The sequence below is a fragment of the Muscardinus avellanarius genome (assembly GCF_963383645.1).
Source record: "Muscardinus avellanarius genome assembly, chromosome: 13".
Classification (NCBI taxonomy): Eukaryota; Metazoa; Chordata; class Mammalia; order Rodentia; family Gliridae; genus Muscardinus; species Muscardinus avellanarius.
Window position 1 is genome coordinate 67,686,607 of NC_137799.1, and position 19,958 is coordinate 67,706,564.

At 43.1% G+C, this 19,958-nt stretch overlaps 1 protein-coding gene across 1 annotated transcript in view; it reads left to right on the plus strand.

The window, feature by feature from the left end:
- Nucleotides 1-12,322: 12,322 nt before the first annotated feature.
- The window catches only part of PLGRKT (plasminogen receptor with a C-terminal lysine), a gene marked incomplete at both ends in the record, with an annotated part of 42,701 nt that continues 35,065 nt past the window's right edge, over nucleotides 12,323-19,958 (plus strand). Inside the window, one exon of the mRNA XM_080708661.1 lies at nucleotides 12,323-12,403. Coding sequence (XP_080564787.1) covers nucleotides 12,323-12,403 — 81 coding nt within the window. The remainder of the gene's footprint in view (nucleotides 12,404-19,958) is intronic.

The window sequence follows — 19,958 nt, forward strand, 5'->3', positions numbered from 1 at the left end:
GGGATTACAAGCCTGTTCCACCACACCAGGTGAATTTCTGTTGTTTTAATCCATCCAATCTGCAGCAGGGTACTTTATTATGGGCAGCCTCGGGAAATGAACACATCCGTCCATCCCTTCCCGGCCACAGCCTTGTGCCAAAATCTGTCTCTTTACTCTCTTCTGAGGACAATTTCCTTTCTCCCAAAAACCCTGTGTGGAGTGCACACAGGTCGGAGGGGCCTGCCCTTAGCCTTCCAGATAGTTCTACAATGAACACAGTGGCACTTCCACTATATAGCATTGTTGCATGCAACAGAAGAAGGAGAAGGAGAAGAGAAGAGAAGCAGGAGGAGGAGGAGAAAAAAAGAGGCATACTAAGTACCTGCCTTCAAAGTTCTTATTTTAAATAGTATTCACTAACAAACTACTACCCACTGACCACCTTGTTAAGCTGGTGTGGAGGGGTTCAAATGGTCTCTGCCTTCAAGGAGATGATGTTCTCGCTGAAGAAGAAAAAAAATTGAAATGTAGATATATTTTAAGAAGTAGAATATAAACAACAGTACCCAAGCATATGCTAAAATTCAGTATAGTGCTCAGATTCTGAGGGAGTTCAGAGAAAAAAGGGGCTTAGATATTCCAGAAGGTTGGGCTTGGGAGGAGGGGCAAAAGAGCGGCCTGTTTAGGAGGAGGACCAAGGCTTGAGGATGGGCCAGAGAAAAAACAAAAACCCAACACACAAGCACACACACTCACGCACACGCGTACATGTACATGCACACATACGCACATTAGAAAGATTTCAGACTGAGATTTCACCTTCAGATTCCAGATACCTTAGTAAATTCTGTCACCAGCTTTTGCTCTTTTCTGATAAAAACCTTTGTGTTCACGATGACTAAACATCTTGACATCACTGGATGTAACCTGATACAGCATATAGAAAGTAAACAACAGACCCACAGGGCTTTGGTTTTTATTCTAGGAAGTAGGTGTGCACATATAATAGGAAATACATTTTTAAATTGTGAATTTTGCGACTTCCTCACAGTTCCTAGACATAATGAAACTTCAGTTGCTTTGTCATGAAAAGAACTTCCCTGTACCTTTTAAGAACGCTCTGGATCCCTGCCATAATGCCTTCCTGAGTCTCATCCTCCTGGAATCTCTGCATCAGAGGGTGGCTCCAAGCTGGCTCTTATGACTATGACCAAGGATGCTGACAGTTTACTTAAGCATTTCTACTGTTGGACTTCGGGTCCTTCCTTCCATCTACACATGGGACCCACCATTGTTGCCTTTCCTGCTTATTTGTTTCACCTTCAATTTCAAATGCTGAATCCGGAGTGGATATTGAGATGCCCGTTGGCCTGGTTGTGGCATTTTCTTCCCCAGTAAGAATTTGCACATTCTCTGAGTATCATGGATTTTTATTTTTATTTTATTTTTGTGGTACTGGGGTGGAACCCAGGGGCCTTCTATCTCCAGGCTATACCCTCAGCCTTATTCTTATTTTTTATTTTTGGAAACAGGGTCTTGCTAAGTTGCTCAGAACCTCATTAAATGGATTTTTATTTTTAACTTGTGAACTACAGAGGCTGATGTTGCCTTAAAGATCTGGTAGGAAAATGGAATTGTCCCTAGGCTCAACCAAGTTATATTAGACTTTGGAAACTGAGCTCATGTACTCCCCGTTTTACATCTCTTTTGAGGCCACAGAGTGGAATAGAACAGTTTCCCCAACTTTAGTGACTGACCTGTGGTGAAATAGAATCTGTGTGGTAAACCATTTTATACATCTATGTGTATGGGTGTGTGTGTATGCACACATACATATACAAAAAGTTTCATGAAACACTAGTTACATCTATTATGTAAAATAGGCTCTGATATTTAATATTCAATGTTGAATTTTTTAAAAAAATGATGGTCAAGGCCCAGGAAATGGACCTCATGTTCAGCTAGTATGGCCATGACTATGGAGGTCTGAAAAAACTGGCCCTAGCATCATTTACCATCAGCCAGCTAATGGTCAAATAATTTACTGAATAGTTCGATTAAGTCATATCTTCTCAGGTGGCATTTATTTATTTAGTGGTACTGGAGATGGAACCCAGGGGCATTCTACCTCCAAGTTCTACCTCCAGCCCTATTTTATTTTTATTTTGAAACAGGATCTTGCTAGGTTAATGAGAGTTTTATTACTTGGTGAGGCTGTCCTCTAACCTGCAATTCTCCTGTCTTAGCCTCCCAATTACTAGGTTTATAAATGTGCACCACCACGTTTGGTGCCTATCTCTCTATTTTTTCTTCTTTCCTTCTTTTGGTACTGGGAATTGAACCCAGAGATGTTCTACCTCTGAGCTACACTCCTGGCTCTATTTTTTTTTTTTTTTTGAGGCAGGGTCTTGCTAAATTGAGGCCTCGCCAATGTGTGTGTGTGTGTGTGTGTGTGTGTGTGTGTGTGTGTGTGTGTGCGTGTGCTTTACTAGGGATTGAACCCAGGGGCATTCTACCTCTGGGCTACACCCCGGCCCTATTTTTAACTCTATTTTGAAACAGGGTCTCACTAAATTTTGAAGGGCCTAAGTAGCTGAGGTTGGCCATGAATCTGTGATCCTCCTGTCTCAGCTTCTAAGTACTGGGGTTACAAGCATGTGCCACAATACTCAGCTATGATTCATTTTAAAAACAGAAAGGAGAAAGTTTTGTTTTACAAATCAATGTTGAGGGTATATATAAATGATAGACAGGGAAAACAGGACCTGAATGAATTTGCCTTTCTCTGAAGCTCTTGATGGGAACTGAAAATGTTTACTTGGCTTACTGCCTTGTGGTTTGTATATTAATAATCTGAGGATTTGTGTTCTTGTTCATCTCTCCCACCTGTTTCTACCCTTCAGCCTCTCACTTGCTTATGCAATTGATCAGACTCCTTAATAAAGTTTTTGGCATTCCCCAGAAATAAAAAAATAACGGAATGTGTTTTATGAGGAATTTTTTTTTATCTTATCACCTCTAAAAACAGATGTGAATCAAAACAGCTGGGGTAGATAGGGGAACACATTAGTCCTGAAAAACTGTGTATTTGTAATTTGGGTGAAGTGGTTCAAACAGGCTGAGATAGGAGAAGAAGAGTGGCTCACGGGGGCCGAAGAGCAAAGCATCTCGGTCATCTCTCACATCACCTTTCCCTTTCATCTCCCCACCCAGTTTGTGTTTGTGCTTTAGAGGTAAATACTCATCATTACCAGTGCCACCCCCTTTCCTGTAGTACTGGGGATTAAAATGAAACCCAGGGGCATTCTACCTCTGAGCAACACCCTAGCCCTTTTATTTATTTATTTATTTATTTATTTATTTATTTATTTATTTATTTATTGGTGCTGGGAATTTAACCCAGGAGCATTCTACCTCTGAGCTATACCCCAAGTCCTATTCTTTTTTTTTTTCCTTTATTTTGAAACAGGGTCTCACTGAGTTGCAGAGGCCCTCACTAAGTAGCTGAGGCTGTCTGCAAACCATGATCCTCCGGTCTCAGCCTCCCAAATGCTGAGATTACAAGCATGCGCCCCCAAGCCCGGCTACTTATTTATTTTTGAAACAGGGTCTTGCTGAGTTGTTGAGGCTGGCCTGTAAAATGAGATCTTGTTTCAGCCTCCCAAGTAATGGTACTACAGGTGTGCACCACTCTACCTGGCTATGGATGAGAGATAAAAGCAGCTACTGTGAGTGGTGAAAACTTGGAAATAGAGAAATATTTATAGAAGATTTGAGAAGCATGCTATGAAGAGCATTTGAAGGGACTCCTTAAGAAAGCCAAAGGCAAAGGGCTCCTTAATAAAGAAAGCCAGAGGACTCTTTAATAAAACGCATTCTTCTTTAATGTTTCCCCAGTCAGTTTATGCCTTCTTAGAATGCTATCGCATGCTTGGACTGCACCATGTGAAGCCTGAATTTGATTCAGGTTACACTCTAAAATACAATCGCCTGTGCTCAAGCTTTCCTTGATTTTCCTGTCCCCTTACATTATTGTTATCTCCAATATGGCCTTTTAACAACAGACTATATCATCATAAGTTAACAAATCAAACAGAATAATTATGACAAAGATTAAAAGAAGCAGTAATAGTAAAACATGACATTTAAAAAATGTCAAAGACTGTCTTAATGATTTATGAATATTAGCTTATTTAAATTATATGAGGCCAGCGTGGTGGTGCACACTTGTAATCCCAGTACTTGAGAGGCTGAAACAGGAGGATTGTGGGTTCAAAGCCAGCCTCGACAAAGTAGGGAGGCTCCCAGAAAACTAATGAGATCCTGGAGGTAGAATACTAATGAGATTCTATTTCCAAATAAAGAAATAAAATTGGGCTGGGACTGTGGCTTGGAGGTAGAATGCCTCTGGGTTCAAAAAAATTTTATAGTACAAAAATTCTAGTACAAAATTTTTTATAACAAGCCTTCGAGGAAGTTACTATTATTGCCTCTATTTTAGAGGTGTGGAAATGGAGCCATAAAACTTAAGCAACTTGTCTAAGTTTACATAGCCGAAGAATGGTGCAACTGGGTTCAAAGCCAGGCACTCTGGCTCGATTGTCTGCCCTTAAATACTGTGCAAGTGTGCAGTGAAATTGGTATTCTTGTTCACTGCAGGTGGCATTATATATTTGCTCAACCCCCATAGATGAGATCCTGAGTTACCATATGCCCCTGAAATTTAAAATTTAAAATCTCTTTCCCTCTCTCTCTCTCTCTCTCTCTCTCTCTCTCTCTCTCTCTCTCTCTCTCTCACACACACACACACACACACACACACACACACGAATTACAAATATGTCCACAAAATCTTAGTAGTGTTTTTCATACCAGAAAAAAGTGGGAAAGTGGGAACAATCCAAATTTTCATTAAACAAAATGTGGTATATCTACTGGAATATTATTTAGCCACAAGGAGAAATAAGGATTGATATATACTACAACTTGGACAGACCAATGCTAAGTTAAAAAAAAAAAGCCAGACAAAAAAAAGTTTATTTCACTTACATGGGATGTCCAGATTTGGCAAATATTTGGAAGCAGAACATAGATTAGGGGTTTCTAGGGGCTGGGGAAAGGGTAGGATGGAAAGTGAAAGTTGCTGATGAGTCTCAGGTTTCTTTTGGGGTGAAAAAATGTTATGGAACGAGGTAGTAGTGACAGTTACATAATTTTGTGAAAATATTAAAAACCACTAAGTTAAACACTTTGGAGTGGTGGATTTCATGGTATGTAAATCGCACTTCAATTTTATTTATTTATTTATTTAAATTTTTTATTGGTGCACTGTAGTCATACATCTTAATGGAGTACAAGATGGTGGAGACGTATATGCACACATCACACAATTAGCCCTTTTCTCTTCCACTCCCTCCTTCTCATGTTTGGCTTAGTGATAGACTTTGATATGTTTGTTAACGTACATCATGAACATTAGAGAATTTCCCTTTTGCACTTCAATTTTAAAGATGTGTAGGATGGGAGAAAACCGTGCTCTCTGCTGCCATGTAATATACTGCCACGTGGTGTCGCTGTTGAGTAATAGACAGAGGCCAAACAAGGTTTGTAGGAAACTCCTGGGATGCTTAGCTGGTCCAGGCTGTGCCCAAGCTCCTGCGTGCTCCAGGATTGGAGGGAAAGGTTGAAGGTTCAGAGTTTAGGGACCGCCATCTCAGAATGGTTCAATATTAAAGCGCTTCTAGCTTTAGCCCCCCTCTGTGCAGGCACTTTCAGTTTTTCACAGACAGGCTCTTGGCTAAACTTTATTCTCAGATCAATGAAGATATTCACATCCCTCTGGAAGTATCTGTTAACAGGAAACATCACTAAGCCCATACTGAACTTCCAAAAACTTTAATTGTTGAAAAAACTGCTACTTTATAGCAGTACAGGGAAACATTGAGCAATTTTACTGTTCCGGGGAAGTTTCCAATGAGTTGAAGATTTTATAACAATTCTCTCTGAAGTATTTAAAATATTTAACTCAGTATTCCTAATCAAAATACAAAAAATACATGCACATGAAGATGTTCATCATGATATTACTGACAACAGAGAAAAAATCAGAAACATTCAGCAATGGAGGTTGTTGCATACAAACTTGCTGAAAATCAAACCATATGACTGCTATGTAACAACATAAAATATTATAATGTGGAATAGTAAAAAGCACATATTTGTATATGTATAAGATATGCACACATATATTCACAAATTCATACAACCAGAAATAATTTACATACCAGCTAAAACTCTATGTCACTTGATAGAAACAAATTTCCTTTATTCATCTTACCACAGATTGTGTCCAGTGGCTATACCAGCATTTTTCTCAGTTCCTTGAACATGGTCATCTTTTTGTTGCACTTGCACTTTAAAAGTATGAACAGAGACGGGAGTGGTGGCGCACACTTGTAATCCCCGCGCTTGGGAGGCAGAGACAGGAGGATCGCGCAGGTTCAAAGCCAGCCATGTGCGCTGGCTTAGGAGACCCTGTTTCCAAATAAAAATAAGTCTGGGAGTGTAGCCCGGAGGTAGAAGGGCTTCCAGGAACCCCAGTACCACCAAAAAAAAAAAGTATGAACAGTCTCACACATTTAAGAGTGTTGGTAATTGTATGTATAAAGCATATGCACTGAGTCTCCATCAGGTATTGGAATTTTATTCAATTGGCGCTACTAAGGAGATATCAAGGAAGACAGTATTAAAAACAGAATGGAATGGGTTATGAGAACCATGCTGTTGAGGCATCCAGAGTCTAGTGACAGTGAGAAGCCAGTACCATCTCTAGGCAATAAAGCAAAGTAGGAAAATGTATTCAGAACCCAGTAAGCTGGAGCCACGGAAGAAGGACCACTTGCCAGGAGATGCAGCTGTGGAGAAACACAGCCTCCACCAGGTCCTCAGCCCCAAACAGAGAACACATGGAGAAAACGTACCCTGGTGCATCTTTCCTCCTGTCTCTCATGTCCTATGAAAGCCCCAACTATTCAAACCTAAATAGAAAGCAACCGAGGAGATCCCAGGTGCTCATCTGGCCCAAGAAAGAAATAAAAAGATAAGTAATTCTGAGTTTTTACTTTATTTTTTCTTGTCTTACCTTTTTACCACTTTAATAATGGCAACTTTTCAGCTGAGGACACTGGGGTCTTTATTTTTTATTTTTATTTTGTGGTACTGGGGATGGAACCCAGGGACATTCTACTGCCAAGCTACCACCGAGCTACACCCCCAGCCCTAGTGTGTGTGTGTGTGTGTGTGTGTGTGTGTGTGTGTGGTACTGGAAGGCGGAACCCAGGGGCTTTCTACCTCCAGGCTATACCTTCAGCCCTATTTTATAATTTATTTGGAAACAGGGTCTCACTAAGTTACTGAGAGCTTCACTAAGTAGCTGAGGCTGGCTTCAAACCTGTGCGATCCTCCTGTCTCAGCCTCCCAAGCGCTGGGATTAAAAGCGTGCGCCACCACGCCCGGCCCCTTTTTTTTAAATTCTTTATTTTGAAGCAGGGTATAACTGAGTTGCAAAGTCCCTCACTAAGTAGCTGCGACTGTCCTCGAAAAGAGATCCTGCTGTCTCTGTCTCCCAAATGCTGGGATTCAAGTGTGCGACACCTGGTCTACTGGGGTCTTTAGTTGAGATTTCCATTCCACTTCCTCGGTGTCCACTGACTCCGTTGGTTGAGTCTCTGAGGTTTTGCATTTGCCACCTGGATCTGCTCTTCTCATCTCCGGTCTCAAAAAAACCTAGCCAGGAAGGACTCCCTAGGCCTCTGTTAGGAACGCGGGCCCTTTAAGGAAGCTGAGGGCCGCGCTGATTGGCTGAGGCTTGTAACAACTGTCATGACCAGCCAATCGCGAGGCTCCGGGGGCAAGGCTGGTTGTCTGCGGCGAACGGAGGGAGCCCTGGCCTGCAGGCCTCTGCGGCGATCGCCTGGTCACGCGCTGCGGGTGAGTGACCGCGGGCCAGGCCAAGATGGGAGGGGAGGTCAGCACCGCCCGCGCTGGGCCCCGGCTCCTCGCGAGCGCCCGCCCGGGGCTCTTCCGACCCCAAACCTCGATTTCATCGCTAACTTTGTTCTCAGGACCAGTTCGGTCCACCTGGACTGGTGCTTTCTTTGTATTGTTGGCATCGAGTTGTAAAGACTCGACAGCGTACTAACATAACTGAGCACACCACTAGAGGGCTACCTACCCTGGTTGCAACAATTGGGCCCAAAGTGCGAATGTGGAGGTAATTATGGAAAGCCTTCCATCTCTGGGCTAGAATTTGCAGGGGAAATGGCCTAGTGTGAATTGAATGCAAAGGTTTATTAAAAATGGTTGTGATTCTACGACCAGTCATACATTCTGGTGATTTATTATTTGGTCAGGAAATATGTCAGCACAGAAATCTGGATGACAGAAGTCACGGGATTCATAGTGTCTCAAAATCAAATCCTGTCTGAGCATAGAAAGATGAATTTGCGAAACCAGCTCTCCTCCCCAGAAATAGACCTTCCTATAGTAATTTACACCACAGATAAGTTAGTGTTGTAGCATTAGAGACCTCTTCCAAGGTCTCAAGGGTAATCAAAGGAAAAAAGAAGGTGGAAGGGACCCGAATTAACATTCTTATCTCCCTGGGACACACTTAAGTAGTAACATTTGTTATCCATTATAGAGAGTTATTATTTGGGGAGGGGTGGTCAGACTTGCCTTACATAAAAATGAGTGAAATCAAAATTATTCCTATTGCAAAATCATTCTTGCTCATTTTCTGATAAATACTTTGTGGCTGGGAGAGAGAAAGTTGAAAATATTCTGAACACCCTAAGGAACATTCCCAGACTTTAGAAAATGGTGTAAGGGGTAGGGAAGGAGAGAAGGTTGAAAATATGAAACCCCATCGAGGGCAAAGTTTACAAGGGCAAAGCTTACAAGGTGTGGTATACTTGTTTTTCAGGTGCTGTCTCCCACACAGAAGCTCTTATTTTTATTTGGCTTCAAACTTTAATCCTTCTGCCTGGGAGTGTTTCCTAACACGTCCACACTACAAGTCTAGACCCAAGAGAGCAAGAACCAGAAAAAGGTAAATATAAATTCTTCCTAACTTTCCAGAGTGTCTTCCTTCTCTTGAGGACTGACATGAGGTCTGTCCCTCCACTTTAGGGGAGATTTTACCCCTTTTAAACAGGAGTACTCTAAGAGATACAGATCTGTCGTACAGGACATATGCATGGGGATTAAAGGACAGGTTTTTTTTTTTTTTTTTTCCTTTAAAAAAAATGTTTGCAAGCTGGAGGTGGTGGTGCACGCTTGTAATCCAGTACTTGGGAGGCTGAGACCAGAAGGATTGCAGGTTCACGGCCAGCCTCAGCTACTTAGTGAGACCCTCCACAACTAAGTGAGACCCTGTTTCAAAATAAAGAATAAAAAATAGGGCTGGAGTAGAATGCCCCTCGGTTCAATCCCTATTTCAGCAACAACAACAACAACACTTTTGCAGCAAATGTAAAAATTCAATCATCCGGCCAGGCATGATATACTTGGGATGCTGAGATAGGAAGGTTGCAGGTTCACAACCAGCATTAAGCAATTTGGCAAGGCCCTCTACAACTTAGTGAGACTCTGTTTCAAAATAAAAAATAAAATATGGCTGAATATTTAGCTTAGAGGTAGAATATCCCTGGGTCGCTGGGCGTGGTGGCACACGCTTGTAATCCCCGCACTTGGGAGGAGGAGACAGGAGGATCACGCTGGTTCAGAGCCAGCCTCGCTGGCTTAAGAGACTCTGTTTCCACATAAAAATGTTAAAAAATAAGTCTGGGAGTGTAGCCCGTGGGAGTGTATCCCAGAGGTAGGAGGGCTTCCAGGAACCCCAGTACCACCAAAAAAAAAAAAAAAAAAAAAAAAAAAAGAATATCCCTGGGTCCAATACCGAGTATAAAAAAATCAATCATCTATTCCTATATGCAAAGGAAATGGCATGGGCTAACGTTTTTCATGCACTGTATCACTCACACTTTGTGTAAACATTTGTGAGAAATAGACACCATGGAGACTGTTGAAATAGCTCATTTACTACTCCTGCATCTCAGGCAAGGTCTGGTTGGCTGTTGGGAGACAATCCACATAGGCTTTCAAAACTTGGAGAAAGGAGAGAACTGCTCCATCTCCTTACCCTCAGTAGGTGGCCTCGTTCCCTGGAGTGGGGCAGTGATGGGGGAGAGGGAGACCTCCCGAAGGCCTGTTCTGCCTCTTCTGCTTAGCTTTGAAGCTGTCTGTGGCCCAGAGGTTCTTGTAATTCCAGGATGTGTCCTTAACCAGAATACAGGGAAGTCATTTGTGTGAGCTCTCACTTGGAGCCTGTTTAGCAGGGATAATTCATTCCACCTGATTTGAAATATCTCCCCTCCATTCTCTCAGCCAGAACCCAGGATTTCCTGATGGGGAAGAAAATGGGAAATAAGAGCTGTCTGGGCTTCTCACAAAATACCTGTGCATTTTGTTTATGAGGCATTGACTCACACTCCAATGTGAGGTTCCACAACTCCATTCAACAACCTACCGAAGGAAAAGGTATCAGCAACATTGTTGAGGAAGGTAGAGAAGACCTGACTTTCTCCTGAGTTTTGTCATTATTTCAAAATACAATAAAGGACTAACTAAATGTCTTCTGTACTTTTCTAATTGGATTAAGAACAAAGTCCTGGCTTATTTAGAACTGATGACCCACTTAAGTACTTTCTTTGTAAGATAATAGGTAGATGATATACATGGTTTCTGACTTACATGATGGTTTGACTTAGGACTTTTTTTTTTTTTTGGTGGTGGTACTGAGGATTAAACTTGGGGCATGCTACCTCCAAGCTACACCCACAGCCTGATTTTTTTTTTAATTTTTAATTTTGAAATAGGATCTCACTAAGTTGCAGAGGGCCTCATGAGGCTGCGGAGGCTGGCTGCAAATGTGTGATCCTCCTGTCTCAGCCTCACAAGTACTGGGATTATAGTCATGCACCACCACACCTGGCTGATTTAGGATATTTTACTTTAGGATGGTGTGGTTGCAATATGTATTTAGTAAAAGTCATATTTCAGATTTTGAATTTTGATTTTATCTTGGCCTAAGAATACAGAAAAACAATTATGATGTGGTGTGGTGTGTGTGTGTGTGTGTGTGTGTGTGTGTGTGTGTGTGTGTGACTGGGAATTGAACCATTGAACCCAGGGGCATTCTACCTCTGAGCTACACTCCCAGCCCCCCCACCCTTGTTCTGTATTTTTGCTTTGAAGCAGGGTTTTGAAAGATTGCTGAGAGTCTTGTTAAGTTACTGAGGCTGTCTTTAAACAAAACTGCAATCCTCATGTCTCAGCCTTCCCAGCACTAGAATTGTGTACCACCACACCTGGCTATCATTCTTTTTTGGTTTTAAACTTTCAGTACAGTGTTTAATAAATTATGTGAGATGTTCAGCATTATATTATAACATAGGCTTTGTGTTAAATAATTTTGCCCAAATGCAGGCTTCTGTCAGTGTTCTGAGTAAGTTTAAGGTGGACTCGGCTAGGCTATGATGTTTAGTTGGTTAGGCATATTAAGTAGTTTCAACTTAATGATATTTCCAATGTATGATAAAGTATCCATTGTAAGGGGAGGAGAAAATGTACACTGTGTTCATTTTAAACATACATTTCCAACGCCATCTGAGCATCCTTATGTTTTCACTTTGGAGGATTTGGGTACTAGCTTGGAGAGAATAGAAGTGAAACTGGAAGAGGATGGCTAAGGGATATCAGAAATATGTGGGTGGAAATAAGGGACATATAAGAAGTATCACAAGGGTCGTGGTGGGATTGCGGAACAAATATTGATATACTGGTCTTGAGACACCTAAATATTCTTAACACACAGATTACAGATAAATCTGTTCTCAAGAGGCACAAAGCATCTTCTGATTCATCTCTCTTCAAATGCAAGGTTTTAGAAGGTAAGGGGGTGGGTGATATCCACCCTGTTCCTAAGATTTACAGCAGGAATAAAACCCAGAAAACATGGATCCATGCGCTTCTAGAACAGAGAGAGGTTTTGGAAATCATCTTAGTCCAATCAACTAGTCTTAGGTGAGCAATGGCCAGGCTGGGCAAGTACACCTGCAGTTACATGGCTAGTTAGGAGCAAGGGTGAGAATCTACACTGTGTTCTGGAGTCAGAATTTGTTTTCTTTTACTGTTCCATAAGTTTGTAGTATCCCCAAGAAAAATGTACATAGTATATTTTTATAAGTCTTCTTGGGTTTTTTTTACACTTTAGGTCAAGATGGGGTTTATATTTTCAAAATCTATGAATGAGAACATGAAAAATCAACAAGAGTTCATGCTTATGAATGCTCGACTTCAGGTATGTTTTGAAATAATTATTCCATTATTTTGTTACGTTCTGCCACTTGTATTATAGAATTCTCTTTGATCTCTCTCCCTCCTCCCACAAAAACATGTTGAAGTCTCAACCCCCAGTACTGTAAGGTACCAAGCTCAAAATGTGACTTTATTTGGAGAGAGGGTCTTTTATAGAATTAAATTAAAATGGGTTACAATCCTAATCTGGTATGACTGGTGGCCTTATAAGAAGAGAAAATGTGGACAGAGTCACACATACGGGGAGAATGCCACCTAAATATAGAAGCTGTCATCTGCAAGCCAAGGGAAGAGGCCGGAAAAACAGCTTCTCTCACAGCTGAGCAAGGAGCCAACTTTGATTGATTTCAGAATTTTAGCCTCCAGAACCCAGACAATACATTTCTGTTTCTTAAACCAGCTAGTCTGCAGGCCCTTAAGCCAGTCCAGGGAGTATTTGGTGCCTGTATCCAGCAGGTGATGCTGCCGTACCAAGGAATGGCTTCTGCAGGTCTGTTGGGATTCTCCCTTTCCTTGTGCTTTCACTAAAACCACCCAGGAGGGAGGGGTCATTGCATTCCTGAAAGGGAACTATCCTCTGGTCACAGCAAGTTTCACAGTACAAACATGTAACAGATCAATTTTATTTTACGTTTATATGCAACAGGGAAGGTGTGGACACATGTCAGCAGTTTGCATTGATTCAAGATCCCTCTAATTTCTCTTCCTCATTGTGAACTGTGATCAAAGACTATCAGTTGAGCCAGGTGTGGTGGCGCACGCTTGTAATCCCCGCACTTGGGAGGCAGAGACAGGAGGATTGCTCAGGTTCGAAGCCAGCCGCGCTGGCTTAAGAGACTCTGTTTCCAAATTTAAAAAGTATAAAATAGGTCTGGGTGTGTAGCCTGGAGGTAGAAGGGTTTCCCGGAACCCCAGTACCACACACACAAAAAAGACTATCAGTTGAATTCAGGTGCTTTTCTTCTCCAGTCATAATATAAACCAAAGAGTGGAACATAAGTACTTTGGGGATTTTCATACAGTTTCAAGAGATGAGCCAGTCTTCCAGCTTAGGAAATGCAGAAAGTCAGAGAGGACTCTTTGTTCTCTGATTCCTTACCCAAGAATAGACACTGCTTCCTCCCCATGGCCGCTGGCCTCTAGAGAGTGTGTTGTTCAGGGGAATCATCTCCTTCTCTCCAGGGGAACAGACAGATTTTGTCACCTGCATCTGACAGACCCATAAAGTTTGGGTCCTTTGTCAAAGTTCTCCAGTGCACACAGATTTCTTCCATAATGACCATGAAGTTGGGGTGAGGGCAGAGGAGGGTGCCAAAAGCAAGGGGCGAGAAAGCAGCGTGGTGCCAGTGAGCAGGGCTTTGTGTCTCCTTTCAGTTTTAAGTGGCTCAGGACATAATTGCTTAATGCTGTGGTCTGCCCAAAGTTCTGTACCCTCTATGCCAATACCATTTATTTCAGCTTTTACGGGGCACTTTAACTCAGCAGCCACAGCCACCGTGCATCGTCTTTGGCTGGAATATGGGGCTTGCTGCTTGGTGTCATGACAGCGTGCTCCCCTCCTCCCACCCTAGAGATCAAGCCATGACCAGCGCACACCCTGGGCAGCTTATTTGAGCCCTGGTTTCTGTCGCTCCCCTCGATTAGCACAAAGGACAGTCAGGGATGCCTACTTTACACTCTTGCCCTCCCCACTTTGGTGGTGGTAGTGGGGAGTTATTGCCAGATCGCAAGTTTTTTTCCCCCTCACGTCCTTTAACCCAACCAGTGAGGACCTTTGCCTTTTCTTTTCCAGGAAGCCATGTCGCTATCATTATCTCTTGATTGTTGAGATCAGGCCCCATGAAGTAGCTGAGATTTTGGTTAGGATTTCACTAACTTCTCACAGCATGTGCATGATGTTGGTGGCAATTTTCCATGTATTCTCAGTCCCCTGGAGGGGATGTGGGTGAGCCCGACTGCATACTGAGGTGGGCACAGTGGGTTTATGACGTAGATGAGGAGTGTTGGGCTTGTGGAATCTGCTGCTCTTTTTGTGAGTAGCCAGCAAACCTGCTCTTTGATGAGGAGGGGATGCTACCTCACCCCCTGAGGCTGCTGAACACAGCTCCAGGAAATTGCTTAAGGAAAGAGCAGTCAAGAACCGCATCCCTGGCCGACCCAGCTAGAGCGTGCAGGAAGACTCAGGTCCCATGTGTGCTGGTGATGATGACTGGTTTTTCTTTGTTGATCAGGATATGCTTTACTATTTATCTGTTGTTTTTAAGAAAGGATGATCAGGAGAATGGAGATCAACACAGTTGAACAAACCATCAAACCCCAAGGCTACTTGTGTTCTGATTCTAACTAGGTATATCTGGAGAGAAACACTTTCATTTGTAGTTGTTTTGGAAGATTGGGTTGGTCCTTGAATGTCCAAGGATAAAAACTAAACTTCCAGAGTAACTCTTGGGGTTGGGAGCTATTCTTTTTTTTTTTAAAGGTATCATAAAGTATTTGGTAATATGACAGAATATACTTAGAATAAACTTAAGTTATGAAGTCTAATCAAATGAATACCGACCAACCCACGAACAAACTTAGGAATTACATTATCCATGTACTCTTGAAGCTACCTGTGGATTTCTTCCTATTTGTCGAGTGAATGCAAACTGCTAAGGCTGAGACCTGTCCTAGAAGTTCCTAGGGCAGAGGGCCTTCTGAATGAAATGAAATGGACTCCTGGGATGAAGGATAACGTGGCTTTAGAAGGTCTTCAAAGGAGAAGTTACCCCCCCAAGAATTTTTTTTTTCTGATTGAAATACCTCACATTTGTTTTCAATTGCATGCCTTTGGGTCATTTTCCTACTTGATAGTACCTCAACGAAAAGGTAAATAGAAGAAATGAAGCAAAACTTTTATTTAAAAAATTTAATGCCTAGGATCTTTATCACAGTGGATTTTATTTATTTTTACTCTTTTGGGTAAAAAAGAAAAACCATAACTCAATAATTCTTCATTATTGTCTTTTCTTTCATGGGAAAGGACTAAAATTAGAGACTCAGCTACATCTCTTATATCAGTGGCCAGGTTCTCAGTCCTGGCTGTACATTTGATTCAGCTTTTGGATATTTATGTCCTGTCTCTGACTAGTTTGATTCCTTTGTGACTCTGTATAGATCTTGTTGTCGCTACTTTAAGCCTTCCTGAGTAATTGTAATACACAACCTGGGCTGAGAAACTTTGCCCTTTTCTTCTTTTTATGTGATGCTACATAATCACAATTGGTGACTGACAGGGATTTAATAAAATTTACGTAAGAGATGGAACCAAATAAATTTTCATTTAATAGTAAGTCAATCAGATTGAGATGAGATTAATCATTGGAATCTGGTCAATAAAAATTTTTCAAAGGTCTGAAACCAAGATTTTGTCTTTTAAAAATCTAGAAGAAATTCACAGTACTCATTATATAATATTTTCAAGCCATTAGCAATCTTCAATTTCCCACTAGAGGCCTTTTCTAGCCTCTCTTACTGAGGATGACAAGATTGCTACACTAAACTCACTCCTGTAAAAGTAAACTTTCTTAAAGTGCCACTAGGTGGCATACTTAAACTAATTTTATTTCACCTTAATGTCCAGGAAAGCATTTTGATGTTATGAATAAGATAGACTGGAAGCCTGGAGCAGAGAGACTGAGAGAAGAGCGGGTCCCCAAGCCCATGCTATACTGGAGTGCTATGCAGGGAAAGCAGTTATGGCTAAAGATTAGTTGGTAGCGAATAAATGTTCACTCATCGTTTTGCTTGTTCAGGTAACAAAATGAAGACTAAAAACCAAAACAAGAACCACAAAGAATAAGGCCAAAATCAAAACAAAACAAAAAACCCAAAATGACCCTGCCCCCACGAAAAGAACAGAAAAACATGAGAACAAGACCTGAAGATAGAGTGAGAAAAGGAAGGAAGAATGCACAGATTACCTTTGTATAACGCTGAAATTGAGCTGGGGAGTTGTGAAGGAGGAAAACACCAACCAGGTTATTAAAAGCAGCTTTAATCAGCCTAATAAACTGGTGCCTTTGGGCAAGTCTGCCAGCCGTGGGAGAAGGGACCGATGAGCTACATGGCCAGCAGAGCCACCCAGTAGTCCCGGTCTATTGGCAGAGTCATGTGGCATAGCAGAAGTACCGATGTTTAAAGTGGGAGGTGGGTTGGAATGGGGCTAGCAGTGTGGGAATGCTGATTTTCTCACAACATCCAGAGTCTCATGATGCCTAGAGTCTATCTCCTGATGTTTGGAGTCTCATGACATCTCCGCTCTGGCTTCTGGGGTTCTGCCTCCGGTCCCCACTGCGGTGTCCCATGGGGGAAGGGAGGGGCCCGACCTATCATCCCGGCCTTTTGGTGATATTGGGCAAAGACTGAGTCCATAACCAGGGGAAGTCATAGGGCCCCCTTGGCCAGGAGAGGTCGAGTCCTTCGGAAGTGGGCAGGTGGGAGTATGGCTACAGCGGGAGTCGGAGGTTACCCTGGACAGCTTAGTAATGCACGTTCAAATAAACATTAACAGGCAAGAAGCTATTAAAAGAAATGGCAAATCGTGAGAGCGGGTCCCAGGAAAGGAAGGAGCCCATGAGCTACTGGCCCTTTCCAGGAGGGGAAGGAGCCCAGCAGCTGCTGGCCTTTTAAACCCTTTAAGATATGACGTAGACTGTCAATACTGTTTTTAGATTCTCACTTAACCTGGTCAGAGTTTAAATGCAAGAGCCACTTGAAGAGGCAATATGGTTAAGTGGAAAACATGCTATTGGGTCAGGAGCATCAGTAACAGATTTTAGAGAGTTTAAAACTTATGGCTGTCTGTCATCCAGAAAGGGAGAGTACCGTACTATATAAACAAGTGGGCCTGCTGAAATAAAAGCATTAAAGGGAATTATGCCAAGAAAAACAGAGCTTAGTGGGCCCCAACACTGTACAGGAGAATTTGTCATGAGGTTGCTATAATGGAACCCTTTTTAGCTGAGTAAGGTGATGCCAGTTGGGGTCCCCCAGCAGTTTGGCTACAGTAGGTGTGGTGAGGATCACTGTAAAAGGCCCAGTCCACCACGGTTGGAGATGTTTTGGTTGAAATGACTTGAGAAGGACTTGATTCCCTGACTTGAGGGCCTTGATTACCAGGTGTGGAGCTGCTTCTTCAGTCCCAGGTTGGGGAAGATAATGGTCATCATGTTCCCTAATGTGGTGTCTGAGAAAAGACAAGTAAGGGAGATAGGAAACCAAAGGAGGGGTTCCGAAGGGAGAACACAAGTAAAAAAGGGTAACCATACAGCAATTCAAAGGGACTCGTGAAGGTGGGGCTTCGAGAGGTGGCCTGTATGTAGGCTAGAGCCAGTGGTAGGAGTTCAGGCCACATTACCTGCAGCTCCAGGGAGAGTTTTGTTAGAATCCTATTCATTTTTTCTACCTGATGACTGCAGTCGATATGGGATGTGGAGCTTCCAAGAAATGCCAAGGGCTTGTGGCACCTATTGAATGACACACCCTTTTAGAAATAAAAGCTGGTACATTATTAGACTGTAAGGAATTGGGAAGTCCAAACCAAGGGATAATGTCTGAGCACAGAACACTGGCCACCATGATGGCTGTCTCTTTCTATGAGGGAAAAGGCTTTACCTAACCTGTTAGCGTGTCTTTCATGGTAACAAGATATTTTAGTTTTTTTGTGAGAAGGCATATGGGTGAAGTCAATTTGCCAGACCTGTCCTGGCAAGTGTCCTCTCATTTGGTGGGTAGAAAAAGAGAGGCAAAGGCCTCTTTGGGGATAAATAGTGGAGCAAAGAGAACAAGAGGCACTGACTTTACTAATCAGCTGTTGCAGGAGAGGAGAATAAAACAAGGGGCTTAGGAAATGTTTAGGCAAAGTAGGTCACACGTGTAGGGAATTATCTTTTAGGCTAATGATCTCTTTGGCCTGAGCCTCAGACAGGGCAATTTTGTCCTGTTAAAGACGGCCTATAGTGTGTGGGCAGAAGAGCTTGCCATCAATCCCCTGTACTGAGATCGGAAAAGGAAAATGAGGACCCAAAAAGGATGGAAGGACTGAGTAGGCAACCAAAAAGGAGATTGGCTTACCCACTACCTTGAAAGCTACCCTGGCCTGGCAAGGATGGTTGAGGTTGAGGAGTCCAGGAGCCGTCATTCTTCAGCCAGGCCAAGTAGGGCTAGCTGTGGGGCCTGGTCTGGAAGGGTGGTCCCCCTGTGTTGAGGCACTTGGGGCTCACTGCTTTTCCAAGGACACCATTCCAGTGTCCCTCCTGGCCGCATGCTGCACATGGTCTGATTGGTGGCCGTGGCTTTGCCGCAGTTGAGGCAGGCTCCTGGAGGTAGTTGTTGTTGCTGTCCTCCACCTCTAGGTGACACTCCAGAGGGCAGAGTCTCCACCACCAGCTGCAAGCCAGCTACCAGGGCTCACGCCTGCAAATCTGCCTTTTGGCAAAGACGGAGTGTACGCTCCATCTCCACCTGTACCTCCCTGGAATTAAAGACTTTATGTGCCATATTTACCAAATCTCAAATAGGGGTTTGAGGACCATCTTCAGCCTTTTTAAATTTTTTCTGAATATCAGCAGCTGATTGCCCAATGAAATGGGTTGCCAACACCACAGGTCCTGCCTCAGTAGATGGATCTCAGTGGGTATAGAGGGTAAAAGCCACCTGAGTTGGTCCCTTAAGGGAGGATGGCGGAGGTGGGGTAAGGAGCGGGTTAGAGTGGGAGGCTGTCTTAGGATAGGTTGGTGGTCAGGGCAGTGAGGAGAGATCCTGTGGACCAGGGTCCTCAGAAAGCAGCACCTGCAACCCAGCTGGGTCACACACTAGCAACCACATGTCGCCACAGAATGGCAACTGTGCTTATGACTCAGCAAAATTGTAGGCTTGCACGGGCCAAGATGGCGACTGTGTATCCTCACAAGGTAGCAACTATGCGCCATCACAAAATGGCGGCTGACGGGAAAATGGTGGCTGATGGGGGAGAGCGGTCAGAGGGACAGAAGTGCAGGAAAAAGAAAGCCTGGACATAAAGGACTTTTGAACATGTACCAGACTGCTTACAAAAGTTGCTGATCCCAATCAGGGTATTAAAGTCCGGAGTTCCATTTTTGGGCTGCAGTGACCCATTATTTTGGAATTCTGGCTTCCCATGCCTGGTCAGTGGGTGAGGACGAAGAACAGAAAATAGGCTTCCCCATTTTCCTGATCAATCACTCGGAAATGGGGGTTAAGAGATTGGGAAAGACGTCTCAATCTCTTCTCAAAACTGGAGGATGACCTGGTCATCTGGGGGGAGGTCCTAGTGGACCGGAGGACAATGGATCACCAAGCACTTGGAGTTTAGATCCCAGTGGACTGGCAGAAAGGGAGGACCCAAGTCCGGAGAAGAAGCTACTGACCAGTCTGAAAAACTTCTGCAGGATACAGGAGCATGGAGCCAGATCAGCGGTGGCGGGCAGCGTGGCAGCTACCCTGTGAGCCCAGTGTGTGACCTCATGGGCACGCTG